Source organism: Pimephales promelas, chromosome 8, assembly GCF_988280905.1.
Source record: "Pimephales promelas chromosome 8, fPimPro1.hap1.1, whole genome shotgun sequence".
NCBI classification, from domain to species: domain Eukaryota; kingdom Metazoa; phylum Chordata; class Actinopteri; order Cypriniformes; family Leuciscidae; genus Pimephales; species Pimephales promelas.
The window spans coordinates 33,842,196-33,865,788 of NC_142776.1; the positions used below are offsets into that span (position 1 = coordinate 33,842,196).

Consider the following 23,593-nt stretch of genomic DNA (forward strand, 5'->3'; position numbering starts at 1 on the left):
GAACCAAATTAAAATCATTAAGATGGAATCAAAATCATTTTGTATTCATTGTGCCTTTCTTACAAGGATTTGCTTCTCTTTTTTTGTGTGGAGGATTATACATTTCACTATAGTCAATTCAAATAATTGTCTTTTATGGGTTGGATAATGACAGCATAATCTCTCATATCATTCTTCATGCCCTTAAACCACCAAATCCAAAAAGCCTCCTTTATAGTTGATGTTAAATCAAGCACTTTCTGTAATAGCCTATTCTGTGGTGCGACATGCGAGAATTCACTAAAGCTGTTCTTTAAAAAAAAATTCTTCTATAATTAATATACATGGAGCTTTAATGACCTTATACTAATTGAGGTTACTGGAAATAGTCAGTCACATGGTCACACCACAGAACCACTTAAAATTAACCAAGTCTAAGGGTTCGTTTAACCCACAACGCATTTTTCATGTCCAGATCCGTGAAAACTAAAAAAAATTTGTATTATGCAGCCAAGCCAGTAGTTGGCAATGTCACTTTGTAAAGAAACACTATATACTGAACACATAATGCGCATGGCACATTTTTGTAGTTTACACGGGACAATAACATATTGTTTTCAAAAACTTTTGAAACTCATTTCTACTCCAAACTTTTGATAGTGTATTTATATTGTATTTAAAAAAAACATAATAAGAGAGAATGTAATTATATATTTTTTTTCTCAAATAATTAAAGAAAAAAAAAAAGGTTTGAAAGTGCAGCATCTAGATTACAGGTCTCTAACAATGGGCTTTCAAGCATTTAATCAGGGGCCGGTTGCATTAACTGCTCAGAATATTCTTACAAGTTAGTCATCATATTTTTTTCATTATACTGTTCATAACTTTTTGAAGTCAGTTACATAAAAATGTCTAATTTGATACCAAAAGTAAGACCCCTAACTAAAGCCACACTTACACTGCAGGTCCAGATGCCCAATTCAAGTCTTGTATGCTTTTTTTTTCTTTTGAAGAACAGCATCATATCTGCATTTACATTTGGCGAAACAACTTAAGGTAGACGCACTGACCCAAAAAAGCTTGGGCCGAAAACGAAGTAAGAACGGCGGCTTTTGCAATGGACGCAGGCAAAATAATAATACTTTTGCTTTCTGCACAAGACATTGGTCTCTTAAGGCAGAGAAGAAAGGGGAGCCCTTGTTGAAGCCTGATTGAATGTAGCAGTGTTCGCTGCTGTCCACTTCCGGACCGTCCACTAAAATGGCCCACGCAAATGCACGTTTCTTGTTCGTGGGTCATATCCGATCTGTGCCACGTGGGAGGAAAAAAAATCGGAATTGGGTCGAGAAATGTAAATGCGGCCTGACTGCTGGTTGGTCATTCTAGTTCTTTAAAAAAAAAGTCTTAATAATGGCTTTTTGCAACTGGCTCCAGAAAACACCACAGCATCGATACATAGGCTACGTCACCCACAGAAACTAACAGAAGTGGTGAACATTTGATGTCATCTGCCTGACCTAGTTAGGATATGAAAGCTTGGACCATTTAAATGGCAATCCTTACCTTCCTTTCAGAGGCAATTTGGTTCCTCCCACTGCCATTAATATCACAGACTGATTGACTTCAGTGTAATCTGAAATACTTCAAATAAAATCAGGTGAGTCTACCCTAACATCACTTTGAAATTCTACACGCAGACGGAGATGCAAAAAGACCTTTGATCAATATAACATACAGTACACTGAACACAACATATCTCAAGTGCGTCATTATATTAAGCAGAAACCTGAAGAGTGATTTGAGATTGTTTTTTAAGTGCATTAGTTCAGGAACTGGAGCCAGTGGGAGTCCTGATGTCTTCCTTGCAATCAGTTCTTTATGGAGAAAGTCCATTCTGGTAACATTTCACACAGCTCACCTCAATTACCAATATTAACACATTACCTGATGCCAGCTGTGAGCACTCTGGTTTCATTAGTGCATGGTGCTACAGACCCACACTTATAGCAAACACACTTTTAGCTTATAGTTTAGGTGCGAATACGCCATTTTGTATATATCATAAGGATTCTGAACTGTAAAAAGCCTAAAATAAATAAATAATAAAATAAAAGCCCTGGTAATCACCCACAGCAGCCTACGCTACAGTAGCATCCCCGTGCTGACTTTATACGTGCAAACCTGCACATTTCCAATTGCAAATATTTCATGTGTTTTTCACTCTCTTTCTTATCGGGTCTCCTCAGCTTGCCACTTAGCTTCCTTTACGATAAACCAGTCCTGCTCTTTTTGCATAATTCACTGTGCTATACCATAATTGTTGTGTATGCATGTGTTCTTTTTATGGTTTTCCCTACGTTATGTAACTCGCTATTAATGTTGAGCTGCAAATGGAGGATTTTTTCCGGCAAATTGTTTATTGGCAATAACCTCATCCATCCGCATATAAACACAGGGCATGTATTTGTTATGTTATGGAAGCCTGTAGACCGTGTCCAGGGTAATCTCACTCTACATAATGGATACGCTCTGTGAGGTGCTCAGCTGCCAGTGTTTCCCAGCTCCGAGGTGCAGGAAGGGAGAGGTAAGAGGAAGAGGGGGCTGGGAACGCGTGAGCTCTTTAATTCTGCACCAGGGGAAAACCCGTCTCAATTTCTGTGTGGGTGGATTATGGGTTATAAGTGTGAGAGCGTGCGCGCATGTATTATGCAGGACCGTGCATGTGTGTGTGTGTGTGTGTGCATGGCTTTTTTTTATGCACATAAATAGATGTTGTAGTATGCATGTCAACTGCAAACCACCATGAGTGTTTGTTTTTCCATTGGTTTGCAGTGTATGGAGGGCAAGTTGTCTACCTGTGTGTCTATGTGTGTGTGTGTGTTTATTGGACAGCTGGTGTGATAAATGAGACACAGGGGTAGGGGAACCTTTTTCCCCCCTGTAGAGCAGATTGCATGTGTGTCTAGGCTTGCCTTTCTGACAGCTCCTATAGGAAACATCAGGAGTATTGGGGGAGGGGCGCAGCGATCCAGTTGTTTTGAAGCACTTTGCTCATGTAATAAAAAGTGTTTAGGTGTTTTACACCAGTGAACAGGTTTACTTGTTGGCTTTATATACACTTTCTATGGCTATGGCCATTTTAAAGGGATCATTTATTCAAAAATGGCAATTCTGTCATCATTTACTCACCCTTGTGTCGTTCCAAACATGCATGACTTTCTTTCTTTGGTGGAACATCATGGAAGATATTTTACAAAATGTCCAGAACGCTCTGTAAGGATACAAAATAATACGTTGTAAATGCAATTTGGGTTAATTATGGACAAACCCAAATGTTGGGGTTAAAAATGTCATTAACCCAACTTCAACTTTCACTTTCAACAGTACATTTTTTAATTACACTTTAACCCAACCTTTTGGGTTTGTCCATATTTGACCCAAATTTAGGTTGAAACAACCCAGCATTTTATAGAGTGTAGGTTTGATGTCAATGACAATACACACAAGTACACTGACTTTTAAGGTATCTATCTTACATGCCTTTTACTCACTTTCATAATGGACATTTTTAAAGGTTGATGGCCTCAGTCCCCATTACACTATCCTTCAAAAGTTTGGGATTAATACGATTTTTTTTGTTGTTGTTTTTGTTGAAAGAAATTTTTATTTTATTTTTCAGCAAAGACATTAAATTGTTTAAAAGTTAACATTAAAGACATTTCTCTCAAAAAAATGATGGGTTGATTCAACCCAAATTGGGGTCAAAGATGGACAAACCCAACCATTGGGTTAAAAAAATGTTATTAAAATGTGTAACTCAACAGTTGGGTTCGTCCATAATTAACCCAAATTTGGGTTAAAACAACCCTGCACTTTTTATAGTCTTATATTATAACAACATTATAGTTTCTTTTGTAATTTCTAAAACGCATAAAGTTTTCCACCAAAAATATTAAGCAGCACAACTGTTTTCAACATTGATGATAATAATAATTTCAGCAAATCTGCACACTCTAAAAATGCTGGGTTGTTTTAACTCAATTTTGGGTCAAATATGGACAAACTCAAACATTGGGTTAAAAATGTAATTTAAAAAATGTAACCCAACGGCTGGGTTTGTCCATATTTGACCCAAAATTGGATTAAAAGTTTGTCCATATTTGACCCAAAATTGGATTAAAACAACCCAGCATTTTTTAGAGTGCATAGAATGATTTCTGAAGACTGAGTAAGAGTAATAATGCTCAAAATTCAGTTTTTTTCATCACAAGAATGAATGAATGAATTATTGAATTAATTAAAGAATACATTTTAAATATATTTTACTGTTTTTACTGTATTTTTTTATCAAATAAGTACAGCTTTGTTAATCATATAAGAGAAATCATACCAACCCCAACTTTTAAATGGTATAAGTGAACAAATCTGAAATGAATTTTAAACTACAGTGAATAAAAGCAGTAAAATCTTCAATAAAAAAAAACTCTGCACTGAAAATATGTAAAAGGACATTGATAATTTCAATATTTCATTGGCTGAATGAACAACACAACATGTTCAATACACTAACCTCCAAATACAGCATCTACTTCAACTCTATTGTGCTTGCAAGAGTCATTGCAACATATTTAATATGCCAAAAACATAGAAAGTGTTTATATGGTTCTGTTGTAGGAAATGTAAATAGCACTTAATTGGCATGTTTGTCACACAGCAGTCAAAATATTACTCAACTGAATCTTTGGCTTATTGTTGGAAGTGAAAATAAGTGTCAGTCATGATGAGTCACCACAAAACATTTCTCTGGAAAATAGCAGCGAAATGAATATTTATTTGAGCCACAGAATAAAGGAAATGTCATCCCTCTGTTTGTTTTCATACTACTAACCGCAGGATGATTTTCATTGACATGCCTAATGCCAGACGTTCAAATGAATCTCATCCTCTGCCCCGCTTGTTCGGTATATGTTGACTGATGTGAACTCCACAGCAAGATTTCTTCAGACATCTGCAGTCGATGTCCTCTGGCCACAGAAGCATGTAGAGAGCTCTCGCTGCTGTTGTGGAAGAATGGATGAAAGACAATCTGTGGATCCGGAGGTGCATGCACACATGGCCCCCCTAAGGGCATGTTGAGATATAACCTAATAGCCAGGAGGGAGATTAACCTATTCTCAGTCCATTTATTACACTGACAGAGCCCTAAAGAGGAGAGGTGTGGAGAGAAATAAAGAGAGGCGAGTTACGGCCACTAATCTCCACGGCTTCTCCTTCCCTTTGACCTTCACGTCTCTCTTATATTCACGTTTTTAAAAGTCTTTTATGCTCACCAAGGCTGCATTTTTTTTTAATCAAAAATACAGTAATATTGTGAAATCTTCAAATAAATGTATGTATTTTAAAATGTTATTTATTCCTTAGATTGCAAAGCTGAATTTTTATTAATTACTCTCTAGTCTAAAGTATCACATTTCTTCTTATTATCAATATTTAAAACAGTTGTGCTGCTTAATATGTAAAACTTCAATAAGGTCAATACAACATTTATTTGAAACTGAAATCTTTTGTAACATTATTAATGTCTTTACTTTACTTTTTTAATAAAAGTATAACCTTCTTTCAAAAAGAAAATTCCTACTGACCACATATGTGTAGGCTATATTAATACAATATACAATAAATTCCCCCTCTGAAGACCACTTGTAATGAAAAAAATAAATAAAAAACTGAGTTTTTATGAGCTTTTCCATCCTCTCTCTCTAAGCCTTTTTATGTTTTGTTTTGTACATTTTGTTGTCACATATCTTTTAAATGTTTACGATGACACACTCTTAAAAAATGCTGGGTTGTTTCAACCCATGGTTGGGTCAAATATGGACAAACCATCATTGGGTTTAAAAATGCAATTAAAAATGTAAACCAACGCGTGGATTTGTCCATATTTGACCCAACCCAGCATTTTTTAGAGTGCAGTTGCTGTAGGAAAAATTTTCATGATCCTATTGTGACAACTTACCCCATATATTACAGCAAGCCCCACAATGGTCCATGCACACTCAAGTGCAAGTGGATTAGAAGTGCTTATGCAAATCAATGCCAGACTGGTGATGTCAAAAATTAGTTGTTTTGCTTTTCTCATTTAACAAGAATAACACATACAAATGAATACCATAATTACACAGAACAATGTACATCATTTCACTCTTCTAATTGCAATTTTTCTGCGTGATATATGTTACAATGTTTTCAAAGCAACTGTAAGTTAGTGTGTGCATGTATATATGGGAGCATACCTGTGTGTATGTTATATTTCCCCATGGTTAAAATGGTTGGCAGGGTTGAGGAGGTGTCAGCATGGAAATAGGCGTCCAAGTCATTGATGTGTGTTTGTTTTCCTCATTACCATGGCAGCAGATGTTCTGATTGGTAGCTCTGCCTAATTAGCAGAGGTGAGAAAAGAAGATGAATTCAAAAATATTGCCAAAACATGAGGCTTTATTCTATATTAAAAGAGAGGATGAGTTAGGTTTGACTCAAAAAAATCATGACTAAATAATTTTCAGCCAAAATCAGAGAAAAATAATTATATCTGCTAAAAGAAAATGAAATGTGTATAGACTTTTCATTGGCATTGTGACATTTTCATTAAATCTAACCCCCTCTTAAAGTAATAGTTCACTTTAAAAAAAAACTTTTTCTGATAATTTACTCACCCTCACTTCATCCAATATGTCATTCTTTCTTCAGTCGAAAAGAAATTTAAGGTTTTTGATGAAAACATTCCAGGATTTTTCTCCATATAATGGACTTCAATGGGAACCAAATGTTTCAAGGTCCAAAAGACAGTTTCAGTGCAAACTGTTCAAAGGGCTTTAAACGATTCCAGACGACGAATAATGGTCTTATCAAGCGAAACGATCGCTCATTTAATAAATAAATAGTAAAGTTTAAGTTTTATAAGCTCAAATGTCACCTTGCTCTGTTCTGTGATGCACGTTCCTGACTCTCCTGTTCGAACTCGTTCATCAAAATGAACGAATCTTTATCTGAGTCAATTTGTTCATTTCGTTCGTTGAATGAATCAAATGAATCGAAAAAAGATTTGTTCATTTTGATGAACGAGTTCGAACAGGAGAGTCAGGAACGTGCATCACAGAACAGAGCAAGAGGATCATTTGAGCTTATAAAACTTAAACTTTTGTTTTTTTGTTTAAATGAGCGATCGTTTCACTTGATAAGACCCTTATTCATCGTCTGGAATCGTTTAAAGACCCTTTGAACAGTTTGCAGTTTGCACTGGAAAAATCCTGAATGTTTTCATCAAAAAAACGTAATTTCTTTTCGAATGAAGAAAGAAAGACATGGATATCTTGGATGACATGGGGGTGAGTAAATTATCAGCAAAAGGTTTTTTTTAAAAGTGAACTACTCCTCTAATTCAGAAAAACAGAGTAGATTTTTCTTTCGTCAAGTGAATGCAATACGCTTCCGTACTACACAGATCTTTTGCCATCTTTTGTTATTAGGCCTGTCTCCGACTGCAGATAATCCAGAAAATATTTCTATATCCTGCACTGACCTTGACCAATGTGAACATGTAATGATCTCCAGCTTAGCTTCCTGATCAGTGACCCCAAACCCCCATCGATTTCTCCTTTTGCTCACCAGCCAGTTGCCAATCAGTGGCACAGAAGGCTTATTTCACCAAGCTAATATTCGGACAGTCTAGACACAATGCCTCATAGTACTTCATCTGTATTTCATTTCCCTCCCCCTGTTGTATGCACTTGCTGGAATTCATCTTTAAAGCCATCCGACCAGTCATTTAAAGAATAGTTTCGCTTTAAATTCCAAATTAATAATGCATACTATTGGCAGGCTCATACAAAGGGCAAAACCAAAAATGCACATGAATATTTAATAACGGTGAGCTCTTTTTTTACAAAGATGAATCACCCCTGTGCTCTCTAGATGGCTCATGCTGTGCAAATACCCTGTTTAATCAATGGCTGGCCAATCCCTGCTTGTGCAATCATGACAGACACCAGCTACCGATCACATGGAGAACGGATTCCATTATCAGAAATGGGGATTGCTTAACATTGCTTAACTCAGGGACGAGGACACACAGACATATACATAATCACGGAAACAAGTTCCCTCTTGAGTTGAGGACCACAAGTGCTTGAATGAGATGTAGGAGAGAGCTGCCATCTTAACAGCTCTGTGATGACAAGGGGGAAGGCTGAATATGAAGAGAGTATCTCTCCTACTCACCCTCTCCTCCCTGTGTGTCAAACCACTCATTAAAGATAAGATTGAGTGCAAGGGACACATCAAGGCTCACAACATCATTCTTCTCAAATCTGAAGAAAAAGCTAATTCAATGATGTTTGGAGGATGTATCTGTCCTTGCAAAAAGATGTTTCTGTATAAATGTGTTTTTAGTGACTTTGCATGGGTGAAGGTTGTTCTATTGAACACTACAATATAAGCAAAAATCTCGTTTTCTTGTCCCCATGAGAAAAACAGCTTATAAATCAGACTAAATTGTGCTTTTTTTAATGTAAAAATGCAGAAAGTTTTCTGTGATGGGTAGGTTTTAGGCTTAGGGGATTGAATAAACAGTATTAGTAACATGTCTGTATGTGTGTGGTTATACACTTTACGTTGAGGTGTCCTTGTTATAATGTAATTATACAATTAAGCACTAAGTAATAGTAATTAACTATGCACTTCCTATATAATCACTGTAGGGTTAGGGGTAAGGTTTGGTTTAGTTGCATGTAACTATGCATAATTGACTGTTATTACTGTAGTAACTGCATGTAAAATGTGTAAGGGTCACAGTAAAAAAAATAATAATAAAAAAAGACAATTACTAGACTCCTTTCGCCTTGTTAATTTGACTAAACGTCGTGATATAAACGTAAACATAAAGATGTGATTCTCTTCAGCAGATACAGGTCAGTCTCCCTCGCGTGCTCGCTGAAGCGCGCGCATCTTCAGCACCATGGAGAGCTCCGTTGTCTTCATCGAAACGTTCAGCCACAAGACAATAATTCATGCGTAAAGTCATAACCATAATCATAATGTTTAAAAACGGAAGTAATTGTTTACGCTAAACTATTTTTGCAAAAATGATAAAACCAGAACACTTGCTTCGTTTAAGAAAACAGCCTATTATGACATCATTTCGACACTATTCCTTGTGTAGGCTAAATAATACATCTAAATGGCAAATGGCATTTTATCGTGACAATGGCTACATCGCGTTCCAATTTAAGATTTTCAGGCAGTCAGTTTCTACATGTATTTATTTATTTATGTATTTATTGTATTTGTCATTTGCAAGTGATAATGGCAGTTTTGTCAGTCTGCACTTTCACACGAATATAAAAACTATCATATCAAAATAAAACTCGGAAAGTCGCGCGCTCGCCTGAGGAAGTAACCAGTTTAGTGGCAAATGGGAGAACGAGATGTATCACTACATAGGCTAATGTAAAAAAACGTTGCGATTTTAAATGACTGTTGCATGTCCTAAAGGCGTAAAAGATTTTGTTTGCACGAAAAGAACCTTTGAACAAAAAAAAAATAACGTACGTTGCTTTGAAAAATGTCTTCGTATAATTCACAAACTGTGTGGGAGAGCACGTCTTTGGTATTGTGTCAATCATTTGAACTTGAGTAATATACTTTCTGTGAATGATTTGCGTAATGCGCGTAAGCCAAAACACAGTGGCGCGCGCTCGCCAAAAATCGACTATCTTTTCTTGTTGCGCTCCGATTGGGCGAGTGTTGGAAATGTGTCAGGCATATGTTTGCCGTGGGCGGGAGTAGACATGTGTTTATAAAGCTCCGTGGGGCGGCGACAGTGTGTTAAGAAGCCAGCAAAAGAGAGCGCGCGACTGAGAAACCCTCAATTCACCCGATGATAGGTAGGGGAGGCGGGTCGCCCTCTGCCGCTCCGTCTCCTCACCTGTATGGATGACCACTACAACCTCATTGACTCACCCTCAGCCAGCCACAGAGGGAACAACGCCGACAACCACGGGTACGCGGAGACGGAGAAGGACATCATGACGGTGGTCGCGTGCGATAACATGCTGGAGGAAAGCGCGGCGCTGCCCAGTCACCTGTCGCTGGATCGATACGAGCCCGACCACGAGTGCTGCGAGCGAGTGGTCATCAACATCTCGGGACTGCGCTTCGAGACCCAGCTGAAAACTTTCAACCAGTTCCCGGACACGTTGCTCGGGGACCCGAAAAAGAGGATGCGCTACTTTGACCCGCTCAGAAACGAGTATTTCTTTGACAGGAACCGACCGAGCTTCGATGCCATCCTGTACTACTATCAGTCCGGGGGGCGTATTCGGAGACCCGTGAATGTTCCCATTGACATCTTCTCGGAGGAAATTCGCTTTTATCAACTTGGCGAGGAAGCCATGGAGAAATTTCGCGAGGACGAGGGATTTATCAAAGAAGAAGAGCGACCTTTGCCAAACCACGAGTTCCAGAGACAGGTTTGGCTTTTGTTTGAGTACCCAGAGAGCTCTGGTCCTGCGAGGGGCATTGCTATTGTGTCTGTTTTGGTCATTTTGATTTCCATTGTTATTTTCTGTTTGGAGACCCTGCCCGAGTTTAGGGACGACAAGGACCCAACTCCTGTCTCGCCTATTGTAAATGGCACCGGTCCTTTTGTGTCCAGCACTTTTACAGACCCTTTCTTTGTGATCGAGACCCTTTGCATCATCTGGTTCTCTTTCGAACTGCTCGTGCGATTCTTTGCGTGTCCCAGCAAGGCTACTTTTTCCAAAAACATCATGAATATTATTGACATCGTGGCTATTATTCCTTACTTCATCACTTTGGGGACGGAGTTAGCCGAGAGCCAGGCCAACGGTCAGCAAGCCATGTCTCTCGCCATCCTCCGCGTGATCCGTCTGGTGAGGGTCTTTCGCATCTTCAAGCTCTCGCGCCACTCCAAAGGCCTCCAGATTCTCGGCCAGACGCTAAAAGCCAGCATGAGGGAGCTGGGACTCCTCATCTTCTTTCTCTTCATCGGGGTCATCTTGTTTTCCAGCGCCGTCTACTTCGCGGAGGCTGACGACCCTTCCTCGAGTTTCAGCAGCATCCCAGATGCTTTTTGGTGGGCTGTGGTTACCATGACCACCGTCGGCTATGGAGACATGCATCCAGTGACCATAGGAGGCAAAATTGTGGGATCTTTGTGCGCCATCGCTGGCGTATTGACCATTGCGCTGCCCGTCCCTGTCATTGTGTCCAATTTCAATTACTTTTATCACCGGGAAACCGATGGAGAAGAGCACGCACAGTACCTCCACGTCGGCAGCTGTCAGCATCTCAACTCCACTGAGGATCTGAAACAGACACAGAGCACATCCTCACTCAGTAAATCGGAATATATGGTCGTAGAGGAAGGAATAAATAGTGCTTTCAAACAGACGAACTACTCCAACCAGAACAATCAAAACTGTGTGAATATTAAAAAGATATTCACAGACGTGTAAATCATGTGCAGTGCCAGACAGTCTTACAACAATCATCATGATGGAACCACTGAAAATGTCAGGTGTCGCGTTATTAGGGTACGACGGGGCTAAAAGCCGCCCCTTTTTGTGTTTGGTTTTGGTCCCAAAGCACATGACAGGTGAAAAGATTATTATTATTATTATTTACTGAATATTGGAGAAGCTTAATTTGTATAAAGTAAATGCAACAAGTAGTATGTTTTGATTTAAGATGGAAGAATTTGTCACCATATGCAAATACTTTTGATAAAGCAAGATATTTTTTTAGAGTAGTGCTGCCAAATCGATTAATCGTGATTAATCGTATCTAACAGAAAAGCATCTAAATTTTATGTTAGATGCACACTGTAAAAATGAATATGCTTTATCTAATCAATAAAACTGTGGCAACAGATTACAAACAATATTATTCATTAAATTAAACAAATTAGAATTGAGTAATAATTAATTAACTAATAATTAACTATTTAAAATGAGTAAAGTTTACACCAAAATATCTGAATAACAGACAGTCGTCAAAGATTAATTAAGAACTCTTTATTTTAAATTGCCAACTTGTTACCAAGCAGAATCACTGAAGGAGAAAACCGTCATTTTAAAACAAACCTAAAACAAACACCGATCACCATAATGGTGACTTAAATGTACGTTTTACTCATTTTAAATGGTCAACTTTTAAGGTATGAATTATTTCTCAATTCTATTGTTAAATTGAATTAATAATATTGCTTGTAATCTGTTGACACGATTTTTTTGATTAGATAAAGCGCATTCATTTTTACAGTGCAATTAATCAAGATGAATTGATTTGACAGCACTATTTTAGAGTAACATTTAAGTACATACTTGTTTAAAATGATCACTTCAGCGAACCATGTAGCTATTTTTAGTTGATTTACTCACTTTTGGCATTTCATGAAGCTACAGTCATATTTCACATACTGACTCAAGCAGTTACAGTAATATTAGCCCTCACAAAATTAAAACTATTACCTCCCAATTCCTGAACACAGTTAGTTGGACTTTTTAGTTAGATTTTGGTTAAGCTACACTTATTCAACAGGTACTGAAAAACTATAGATTAAATCAGCTTCAGATCAACAGGTGTTTAGGAAAGTACTGTGGTAGTTTTTGTAGCTTTTCAGAGTTTTGGGAGTAACTCAATCGAAGGGCCTTTTACCCCCGATGGCCTTTAGATCCGTTGTACCCTACATGTTCGACAAGCCAGCATATTAGAAGTAAATCAGGGCGCTTTTTTGGTAGAAAGGTGCCAATCTCCGATTCACGTGTTGCATTTGTCTACAGCACACAAAGGATAAGGTTCGGGTCAGGGAGTAAAAAGAAGCACTCACACTGCATATATTGTGCTAGTAAGTCTGCGTTTGTTATCAGTGTTAACATATAATCATCATAATACATTAGTATTCGCAATATCTTAAGTTTTGTGGCAAAGTGAAACAACCGAATACGTGTCGCTATTAATGTGAACAAACTGAAGATGATGCTGTGTTGAACATATGTATTTTGTTGAATATATGGGTGATTCAATTAGGGGAACTTTTCTGTCATTTAGGATGATTTTAAAGAAAAAATCTTTTATAAAAAGATTATTTTTTTTTAAATCAACAAACAAAAAATCCTATCTTTGTTTTAAAGAATATATTAAAATAGATTTTAAAGGGTTTTTTTAGTTCACCCCAAAATGAAAATTCTGTCAGTAATTACTCACCCTCATGTTGTTTGTTGTTGTTTTGTGCTCAAAAACAAACAAAAAACACATGACCAGTGTCGGCCAATAGTGAACCTACGTGTGACGTACAACCTAGAAACGTTGCTTGATATTCTCGTCGCTTGATAAACTTAATATTGAGCCACTGTAGTCTAAATTTAATCAAAAATATCTTAATTTGTGTTTCGAAGATGATCGAAAGTCTTACTAGGTTGGAACAACATGAGGGTGAGTAATTACTGACTGAATGTTCATTTTGTGGTCAATTAACCATTTAATGTGTCTCTTTAATTGGGTGAAACTGTTGGGTTCCAGTGGTAAACCCCATTCATTTTCTCCATAGGGAAATTTATTTTGAACAAGAAACTGTGAGCTACGAGGTTGTTAATCCACAGTATTTGCTTCTGCAGAAACTGCCAGCCCACATTATTTCATCTTATTTTTAAAATAATCGTGTTTAACTGCAGAATTCCTGGTGAAAAACTACGTTACCCATAATGCTGTACAAAAAATCACACCAATCAGTGAGTCGAAAAAAGTAACACGAACCAAAATAGCTCTTTTGCTCCGCCCACTTCCACGAGTCAGTCTCTCTAAGCTCTCAAAATACTTACATGTTTGTATGTATAAGTATATATATGTGTGTGTGTGTGTAGTTTTATATTTTTCCATTGTTTTTAATTCGATTATCCTGTTCTTCTGTATTTTTGTCAGATTTTCAAAAACTTTTTTGCTTCAAATTAAAGTTTGTAGTGTTGTGATTCACCTCGTAGCTAACTGGCTCGTTTCATGGCTTATAATGCTTTAACAAAGACTTTTTAAAAATTCCTATGGGAAAAATGAATGGAAAAAATACTTCCGGAACCAGCGCTGCTGAAAAAGTGGGCGGGCACTGTAACTGTTGATCTCCTCATTTAATTTGCCAGAATTGTCTCCAACCATGACTTTTTATCTTGTCTACCATAAATCTATATAAAATGTAACTTAAAATAAACCATATTTTTTTTAATTCTTTTGCTATTTGTGTAACATTAGAATTTTTTTTTTTTACAGCAGTATTGGGGACAGCAAAGTCTTTCCAAAAAAAAAAAAAATGTTTCTACTTGGTTATGATAATATGTGACAGAATATCATACATTTTTAGAGTTAGAGTGGATTTCTATTTGGTGTAGATATTGTTTTATTTCTAAAACAATCCATTTATTATGTGTTTTTAAATTAGGTTAATTGGCTTATAACGGACTAACTTTTTCACAAGGTTATTAAGGCCATCTGATCTTTATTCCATGATAAATAGCATATTAACATAGATTAAAAAGTAGTCAAAAAGTTCCCCTAATTCAAGAATCACCCAGTGCAGACTCAATTAATGTGAAGAAAAAAAACCAATACGTTTTATTAATAATGTAATCAAAGCTATGTGTGTCTATTGAATTTGACTTTACTGTACCAAATGAAAGTGGTTTGTACTGAATGAAAGGAAATAGATCTTTATTTTGTGATCAAGTTATTCGGTGTGCGAAGATATAGTTATCTCCAGATTATGTAAAACTCAAATCACATCTAGCCTAAAAATAGTGTTCACACTTTCCCCTCAAAGTGAGACGTCACAGTGCTTTTGAATTATGAAAAAAAGAAGCAGCTGAAACGATGGCTCGGGTGGTTGGTGAAAAAAAAAAGCCGTTGGACTCGACGGAATGGCAGACTACGAGAACGGAGACTGAAAGACTGAGAGAGATCACGCCTTGAGTCCGCCTTGTGATGCAGTCTCCATGGCGACTACAGTTTCCTGGGTAACCCCCGTTAATGTTACCATGACATCCTCCCCCGTTGTCAGAGCAACGCTCCAGATGGTTCACAAAGCCTGACTGGCAAAACAGAGCGTGAGAATTGTGATCAGAAAAGGATCTATCTGAATCCTTTATACAATAATGTAAAACAGATTCTGCAAATAATTCGCATAACCTTGGGTTTGCAAACCATCGAGAGCTGATGCACTCCCACATTTTTCCATTTTTAAAATCTTTAACAAATGACTGAATGTGTTGCATGTGGAAAACGATTGATATTGGCGAGACGGACCGAAAGACAGAAACGTTGTGCATGCAAATTGCCCGCATGACTCCAGAGTGCGAAGTAGGTTGTGGTGGATTGTTGTAATCGCCCGTGGCTCGGGTGCTTTTCCTGTGTAGCTGTCAAAGCGTGATTCTGTTCAGGTTATGGGTTCACTCAGGCGTTCCCTATTTCGTTCTCCTGTGGAGAAAACAGGACGCAAGGTGCAGCGTGAGCTGATTACCGGAGGTTTCACGCTGACACTCCCGTTGACGGGTGCAAGAGGACGCACGGCGGTCCGCCAGACACGTTCCAAACGCTCAGTCACAGAGAATCACTCTCAGCCTGTATAGACCTGTGCTCTTCTGTCACAGTCCTCTGTGCTGTCCGTCACACTGTTCATTTCACACTACCTAGAATTAGAGCAGAAAAAGAAGGCAAGCATGACTGTTATTAAACTCATTCATAAAGAAAACATTAGTTTTAATGAGCCTTTTTTAATCTAATAAAAGGTTAGCTCACCCAAAAAGTCAATTATTCCATAATTTACGCCATCCTGGGTGTTTATGACTTTCTTCTTTCATCCAAACACAATCAGAGTTATATTAAAAAATGTCTTTATAATGGGAGTGAATGGAACCTTAGATTTTGAAGCCCAAAAAAATGCGTCCATCCATCATAAAAGTAATACATACGACTGGGGGTTAATGGATTAATGGCCTTCTGAAGCGAAATTATGTGTTTTTGTTAGAAAAAAATCTATATTTATAACTTTACATACTAAGCACTGGCTTCTGGTAACGGACCTCTGTCCTGACATATGGCATATTGACGAACACAAGCAAAACAAAACACCTGTCACAAATTAGAAGTCTAAAACGAGAATTTTTAATGAGAAATGTGGGAGTTTGTTGCCGAGTCCAATTTGTTTGAACCGTGAGAGGCGTCTGCTCTCATCTAAGCTTACGCTACTCCTACGTCATACGTCGGGACCTTTTACGCCAGAACTCGTCTTGTGTACGGCCGTTCCAGTGAGTTTAAAAAATTACAAATATATTTTTCTTACAAAACCGCATCGATTCGCTTTAGAAGGCTTTTATTAACCCCCTAGAGTCGTATGTATTACTTTTATGATGGATGGATGCACTTTTTTGGGCTTCAAAATCTAAGGTAGGCCTACCATTCACTCCCATTATAAAGTTGGAAGAGCCAGGATATTTTTAAATATAACTCCAATTGTTTGGTTGAAAGAAGAAATTCATATACACCTTGGATGGCTTGAGAGTGAGTAAATTATACAGTAATTATATTTTGGGGGAGAACTAACGCTAACGTTAGTTCTCTAACGTTAGAACTAACGCACCAGATTTGTTTTTGTTTTTTACTGGTATGAATCAAATAGGTCCTTGCTGACTTGTTGCTCAGTGCTGCCGTCAAGTGACGTGTCCATGCAACTGCACAGTTGACAAAGTATGCAAATCTTCAAAAACACTTTCACTTTGCCAGATAGACCATGGGCATAAATTAAAAACATACATGAATTTAACATAAAATTAAATAACTTTTTGGTTTGTTTTTTTCTCACCACAAGCTTTTATCTGTCAAGCATGTGGACAAAATGACAAAAGTAAATCCTGCCCGATTTTATGTTGTCTCCATTCTCGGTCCTCTGTCTCGATGAAACCTTCAAGCATCCCTGCGTCTAGGAAGGGCTTGTCTATGATGATTTCTTATTATAGAAATGTGTTAGTTTGGTGCCTGCACTGACTCTCACATTTGCGAGCTGTTAGCCTCGAGGCGTTAACATGGAAGCTTGCCGTCTGAGGTGTTGTGGCTTTGCATTTCACCTCTCAAAACTCACGCTGACACCTAAGATTTAGAAGTCCATTAACTCTTTCCTAAAGGTACTGATAACAATGTTTAATCCTGCTTCGATAAAGTTAACTTCCTTCTTGTGTGTGTTCTGTTGTTGTTTTTTTCCACAAGGAATCAAAATGGAAGTAGCCTGTCGACTGGAATCGACTGATATCAGGCTGATAAGCAAAGCGTGAAACACTCGTGACGTACTCCAAAAAAATGAAGGCAACAGGATTCAGAAGGTAAAGCGACTGAATTTTTTTCTAGTATTTTTTACTGTCCAATATTATCGTGGTGTGTTATTAATAAAGTTCAGGAGGATCTACGTCCATAATATACCTAATCAGCATGATAGTCGACTTTATATATCCTACGACAGTTTTTCAACATCATTCCACCACCCCAACTCTTTCCTCTCGATTGTTCCTATCCCACCCAGCTGGAGTAGCCTAGCCTACTCTGGGTTCGGGGCGGGCCAAATCCCGAGCTAGGAGCCCTTTCTCTCAGGCAGCATGCCAAATATGCATGTTGATAATTAGTAATACATAATTGTGTAACCATAATTGTTCACATATGTGATTAAAAAAAGAAACTGCACAATTGAATGCATCTCAGTTAATGTACACTACTGTTCAAAAGTCTGGGTCAGATTTTTTCAGGTTTTGAACGTCTCTTTATTATTTATCAGAAATAGCTACAGTTCAAAAACTGTAATCTTGCGTAAGTATTAAAATTTTAAAAAATGTAACTTCATTTTTAATATATTTTAAAATGTAGTTTATTCCTGTGATGTCAAGCTGAATATTCAGCATCATTACTCCAGTCTTCAGTGTCACATGATCCTTCAGAATTCATTCTAATATGCTGATTTGCTGCTCAAAAAACATTTCTGATTATTATTAACAATGTTTAAAAATGTTTTTGTACAATAGAAAGATCAAACAAACAGCATTTAGCTTATTTGAAATCTAAATCTTTCATAACATTTGAAATGTCTTTATGGTCACTTTTGATCAATTTAATGCATCCTTACTGAATAAAAATATTAGTTTATCTATGATCACTGATCTAATACAGTACATGCCAAGTGATTTTAAATATATGGATTATATGGATATATGGATTATTTTGCATGAGATTGTTTTGTGGTGAATGGAATGTACTATGTGTGGTATTGATTTGCAGATGAAATGCCCTTTTCCCTGCAGAGCTAAATAAATTAGGTTAATACTGTCATTGAAATCACAAATGCACAAATAATTAGAATGATTTCTGAAGGATAGTGTGACCCTGAAAACTGGAGTAATGATGCTGAAAATTCAGCTTTGCCGTCTCCAAAAATAAATCATATTTTTATATTTCAATATTCATACAGAAAAGTTATTTTAAATGTAATAATATTTTACAATACTACTGTTTTTACTGAATTTTGACAGAATAAAGGCAGCCTATATTTCTGAATGGGAGTGTATAAACTAGTTGTATTGCTCTGATGTAGTTACTGTGTTGCGATGCACATACTCATTTTTAGTTTAGGTTGAGCATGGCAAGTGCATTGAAATAACATTACTACAGCGATGGCTTCAATATCTTGCAGTTGAGTAAATTAATGTGTTAATAAGTTCATCACTAGCAATTAAAAGTAAACACACTCCAGTGAGACTGGTGAGTCGTGGTGCATCAAACTCTGCCTGCAAGCGTGTGTGACTGTGTTATACATAATTAACAAATTATACATAATTATTGCAAGTTATTGACAGCAAACATTATTATTTGAAGCTTTCATGAATCATGAGTCATAGCATGAATGCCTTTGTGAGGAATTCACCTGATTAAGTGTAGGATCAAATTGCGGAGATGCCGACCTGTTCCTGCACAGATTGCGCCCTTCAGGTGTATGACTTTCTTCCTGTTATAATATGAAAACAAATATAAATTGATACCCTTTTACAGATAATTATGAGACACAAAAGTTTTTGTTTACTTAAACCTGAAGGTTCGATTAAACAGAGCAGATTCTTTACACTAATGCTTGTAAATCTGAAAGCTTTTGGCGTTGTTGGGTTACTGGAGCAATTTGTCACTGCATTCATTTTAGGTGCATGTGTTCACGCTCACAATGTGTAAATAATCTCCTCTAGTCATCTCGCATTTGCTCTTGAGTGATATAACCGTTCTATCTTTGTCACGTCTGCTTCAGTTCATTAATTAGCCAGAGACAGAGGTTGACTGAAAGAGAGAGAGAGAATCTTGACAGAGAGATATTAGAATACAGAGAAGTGCTCAAGTAGGCGGTATGATAAATGTCTCTCAGCCTGAAAGATGTGTTTCCCTCTCACTTGAGCGTGTGAATAAACTGCCTCATTTCATCTGTCACATTCCAGCAGCGTTATACGTTTGTGTGTGTAATACGTTGCGTGTTGTTTCTGCAGGCTTCGGGGGAGATCCACGCAGTGCCTAGGACCAATGACCAATAGAAACGGAGGCTGTTAACCTTTCTGCTACCAAAACAGAAGTGAACTCACCTTCAGACAACACAGAAGATGCTCGCACATCTCTACTGCCACTTTCCATTTACATCTGGCTGGATCACAGTGAGCCGCAACTCTAGAAGTGGCCTTTTTGGGGGGGCACATTCAGCAGGTTCCCATTTAATAAGGAGAAAGCAATATGAAGTTGAACTGTTGGACATGAGCTGATATTCGATGAAACTACTGCCCTCTGCTATCTGGCAGATATTAATCAAGCTGTTTTATGGTGTCCATCATGTATTTGCAGTTTAGCTGTTGTTGTGCCAGATGTGAGAACTGTGTGAAACTACATCTTTCTTGCTCTTTGACCATATAAATATTCAGACAGATTTTTTTGTCTTCTTCATATATTGCCTAAACGATATGATGGATTCAATATATCACATATGGAAGTACTTCAGGATGATCTGAAGTACTTCCATATACAGTGCTTTAGAAAAGCCACACTTAAAAATGTGTGAATGTCAATGCATTAGATGAAAAAATATCAAATCATGCACACTTCATGCAAAACATTTAACAAAAAAAGATGTTTAGTAGGTTTTAAATAATAAAATAGTCGATGAATTGTTCAAAAAGACCATTTACTAACAGCTCTTTTGGCATTAAAAATGAAATATGCATTTGTAGGAGTTTCCTTTTCAGACGCAAATGCAAAATTTATAGGAGTAAATTTAAATTAATCATGCAAGGTGGTTTACTAGGGTTTGTGCTAGTCAATTTTTCAGTTTTTTGCAACATTTACCACACAAAAAAGCATGTCTTAAAGGAGTAGTTCACTTTAAAAAAAAAAAAACTTTTACTGATAATTTACTCACCCCCATGTCATCCAAGATGTCCATGTCTTTCTTTCTTCAGTCGAAAAGAAATTAAGGTTTTTGATGAAAACATTCCAGGATTTTTCTCCATATAATGCACTTCAAAATGGTCGCCTTGCTCTGTTCTGTGACGCGCGTTCCTGACTCTCCTGCTCGAACTCGTTTATCAAAATGAACAAATCTTTTTTTTCATTTGGTTCATTCAACGAATGAAATGAAAGAATTGACTTCAAATTCTCCAAATTGTCTCCAAATACTTTTTGGGACTGAACCTAAAACACTCCTTTCTGTCTGGGAAATAAAAAATATGAAGTAGACGAATACAAGTTATGTTTAAACATGAAACATAAAATATGAATACAATATTTTTATGAATCTAAAAACCTGAAGTTATAATGATCCAGGTCCTGTAGAGCGTAGGTGGGGCAGCAAATCCTTTCAACAAAGATGAACTTTAAAATTCACAAAAGGTTCTTCCATTACAGACAGCAAACCAAACAATCTTTCCACATCCCTCTTAAACAATATTTGAAATACTAGAGTGCAACAGAGTAGTGTTTGGCCACTGAAGAGTCACTGAGTTAGTCTGCTAGTTTCAGACCTACAGCGGCCCCATATGGTTGGGATTTTGCCAGAACAACCCGCAGAGCCTGAGAGCTGCGTGATCTCTCTGGATTTTACATGAAAGCACACAGCTGAGGCATGTTATGTGTGTGTTCATTCACACAAGCATACGTGTCGTCCTAAAGCTCTCCTGCAAAGGCTGGGGTCTTCCCCCTCTCTCTCTGTCCCGCTCTGCCACGCACAATCCCAGGAGTGTGTCATTCTAGTAACTCCCTCTGACAGGCTATTAAACCAGTGGAGATTGGACTGTACGTGTACGATAACCACTTTAAGGTGTAAAAGCTTGGAGGTATTAAACCCCCTCACCTTTATAAAAAAGTTGTGTGGTTATCACATTTGGTCTAAAGAGCAATCTGATCTGTTATCTAATTTCATGCCACTTTGTTACCTTTATGTTACAGTGGTGGTTAATTTTCCTCCAATGTTAGTTCCCTTCACATTTCACCACATAATTAAAGATTTAACAGTACAAATATTTCAAGGATCATTAAAGTATATTATGACAAATAAGGACATTTCCCACCCAATTTCTCATGTTTATTTATTTATGAATGAATTCACAAAAGATTCACACAATTTTATCATCATAAATTGAACAACAAATTCTTAAATGCAATTTAATGATGAATTTCTTATTACATAAATTCTTTTTTTGCATTGCATTGCATTGCAGTAAAGAGAATTTGGGTGAAAAATGTGCCTAATCATAACCCCCCCCCCCCCCCCCCAAAAAAAATGTCAACGCAACCATAAAAACTTAATTTTCCATTGTGTCACAGACAGTGGTATTTATGGCTGTGGGCTGAACAGGAAATGAAGTGTGAAATTAAAGGGAGACTCTGGGAGCGCATTAGAGGTCTACCCTTGATGATACTGTAAACTCAGAGAACAGACTTTATAATCCATAAGGTCCGAAGTTAAAAGAAAAAAAACTTGACTTGAAATAAAGCTTTGTGTTCAAGGTCATGAGTCGCTCGTGATGACATTCTGGACCCTTCACTGGTGCACGACTTCCATAATGCTCATCCCAACCGTCCAGCCCAGAGAGGCAGAGGCCGTCGCCGTCCACTTCGGCCGTGTACTGTCACAGAGTCAACATCGACAGCACTAGGCCTCTATACTCCACCCACTTGTTCCCAGTCACCAGAGTACTAATCACCATCACCTATCACCAATCATCACGCAAAACTATATTACTTGTCTCACTCGTCGTTCCTTCAGAGAACACTACATGACTCCTCACCTTTGTGATATCTTCCTAAACTATTTACCCTCAGCCATCTGGTTCCTGCATCCATCTTCAGTCATCGATCTCAATCTGTGATCAACCTTCAACCAAAGTGAATCTTTGTTTAACTTCCATTGAGAGTCTGACCACCACACCACAGCACAGCCTAAAATCCCCCTTGCATACCGGGCGTTCCAGGATGTCTTCAAGCAGTTGGCGATCATGCTACCACCTCATCTGCGATGGGACTGTGCGATCAACCTGCTGCCTGGGGCCACCCTACCACGTGGTAAAATCTATCCACTGTCCATCCCAGAACTAAAGGCCACGTAGGAGTACATTGACGAGGCTCATCAGCAGGAGTTCATCTGTCCATCTACCTCCCCTGCCGCTTCGAGTTTCTTCTTTGTGGGACAGAGGCTTGCGCCCCTGCATCGATTATTGTACTCTCAAACTGTCAATTTTCGCTACCCTCTTCCTATTCCGGGAATACCTTCATCGCTTTTTCACCCTGTATATAGACAATATTCTCATCTATTCCCGGAACCTGGCCGACCATCACCACCAATGTCACGCAGGTCCTACAGAAGCTTCGTAAGTTAAATCTCTTCTTGAAACTCGAAAAATATGAGTTCCACCGTGACACAGTCCACTTCCTCGGGTACGTCATCATCAACACGGCATAAAGATGGACCAGGGTAGAGACGGTGGAGAACTGGCCACTACCAACTTCCATCAAGGAACTCCAACGCTTCCTGGGATTCGCCAACTTCTAATGTCGATTCATCAATGGCTTCAGAAAACTAACCTCATCACTTCACCTCCTTATTGCTGAGTGGGGCCAAGTCTCTGTCCTGGAGCTCTGAAGCCAACACCGCATTCTAGCAACTTGAAGACGCCTTCATTACAGCTCCTACCCTTGTTCATCCCAATCCGGATCTCCCCTTCATCGTCAAGGTGGACGCCTCCACCAATGGGGTAGGTGCTGTGCTATCTCAGTGGCAGGGCAGATGCACGATCCCAGTTATGCCATCCTGAATCCATTACCGCACCTCCTGAACCCATTCTCCCTCCAGCCATCATCGTTAGCCCAATCCAGTGGTCACTCGATGATCACATCACCCAAGCCACACAGTCAGAACCTGCTCCGTCGGGAGGACCTGGGGAAAGGACCTTTGTGCCCAATCATCTCCGTCTGTCCTTCGTGGACTCAGTCCACA

The 23,593-nt window shown here is 38.1% G+C and overlaps 2 protein-coding genes across 4 annotated transcripts in view; one reads left to right on the forward strand and one right to left on the reverse strand.

Moving 5' to 3' along the window:
* The window catches only part of ngfb (nerve growth factor b (beta polypeptide)), a 49,632-nt gene extending 38,701 nt beyond the window's left edge, over positions 1-10,931 (reverse strand). The window contains exons 1-3 of one of the 3 annotated variants that reach the window (XM_089134418.1): positions 10,842-10,931; positions 6,273-6,415; positions 3,169-3,250 (exon numbers count right to left, since the gene is read on the reverse strand). The gene's annotated coding sequence lies outside the window, so the exon portion shown is untranslated. Of the gene's footprint in view, positions 1-3,168; positions 3,251-4,867; positions 4,987-6,272; positions 6,416-9,996; positions 10,136-10,841 lie in introns of those variants that run through there. The other 2 variants (XM_089134417.1, XM_039692814.2) reach the window with 2 other exon arrangements.
* kcna3a (potassium voltage-gated channel, shaker-related subfamily, member 3a) lies at positions 9,785-20,032 on the forward strand. Its single transcript, XM_089134416.1, has 3 exons — positions 9,785-15,056; positions 17,302-17,414; positions 19,605-20,032. Exon 1 carries the CDS (start codon positions 9,966-9,968, stop codon positions 11,511-11,513), a length of 1,548 nt encoding a protein of 515 aa, XP_088990542.1. The 5' UTR covers positions 9,785-9,965; the 3' UTR covers positions 11,514-15,056; positions 17,302-17,414; positions 19,605-20,032.
* Positions 20,033-23,593: the final 3,561 nt, after the last annotated feature.

What these genes read in the sequence shown, in the direction of transcription:
- kcna3a (XM_089134416.1), top strand. Translation starts at nt 9,966, where the DNA reads ATGGATGACCACTACAACCTCATTGACTCACCCTCAGCCAGCCACAGA.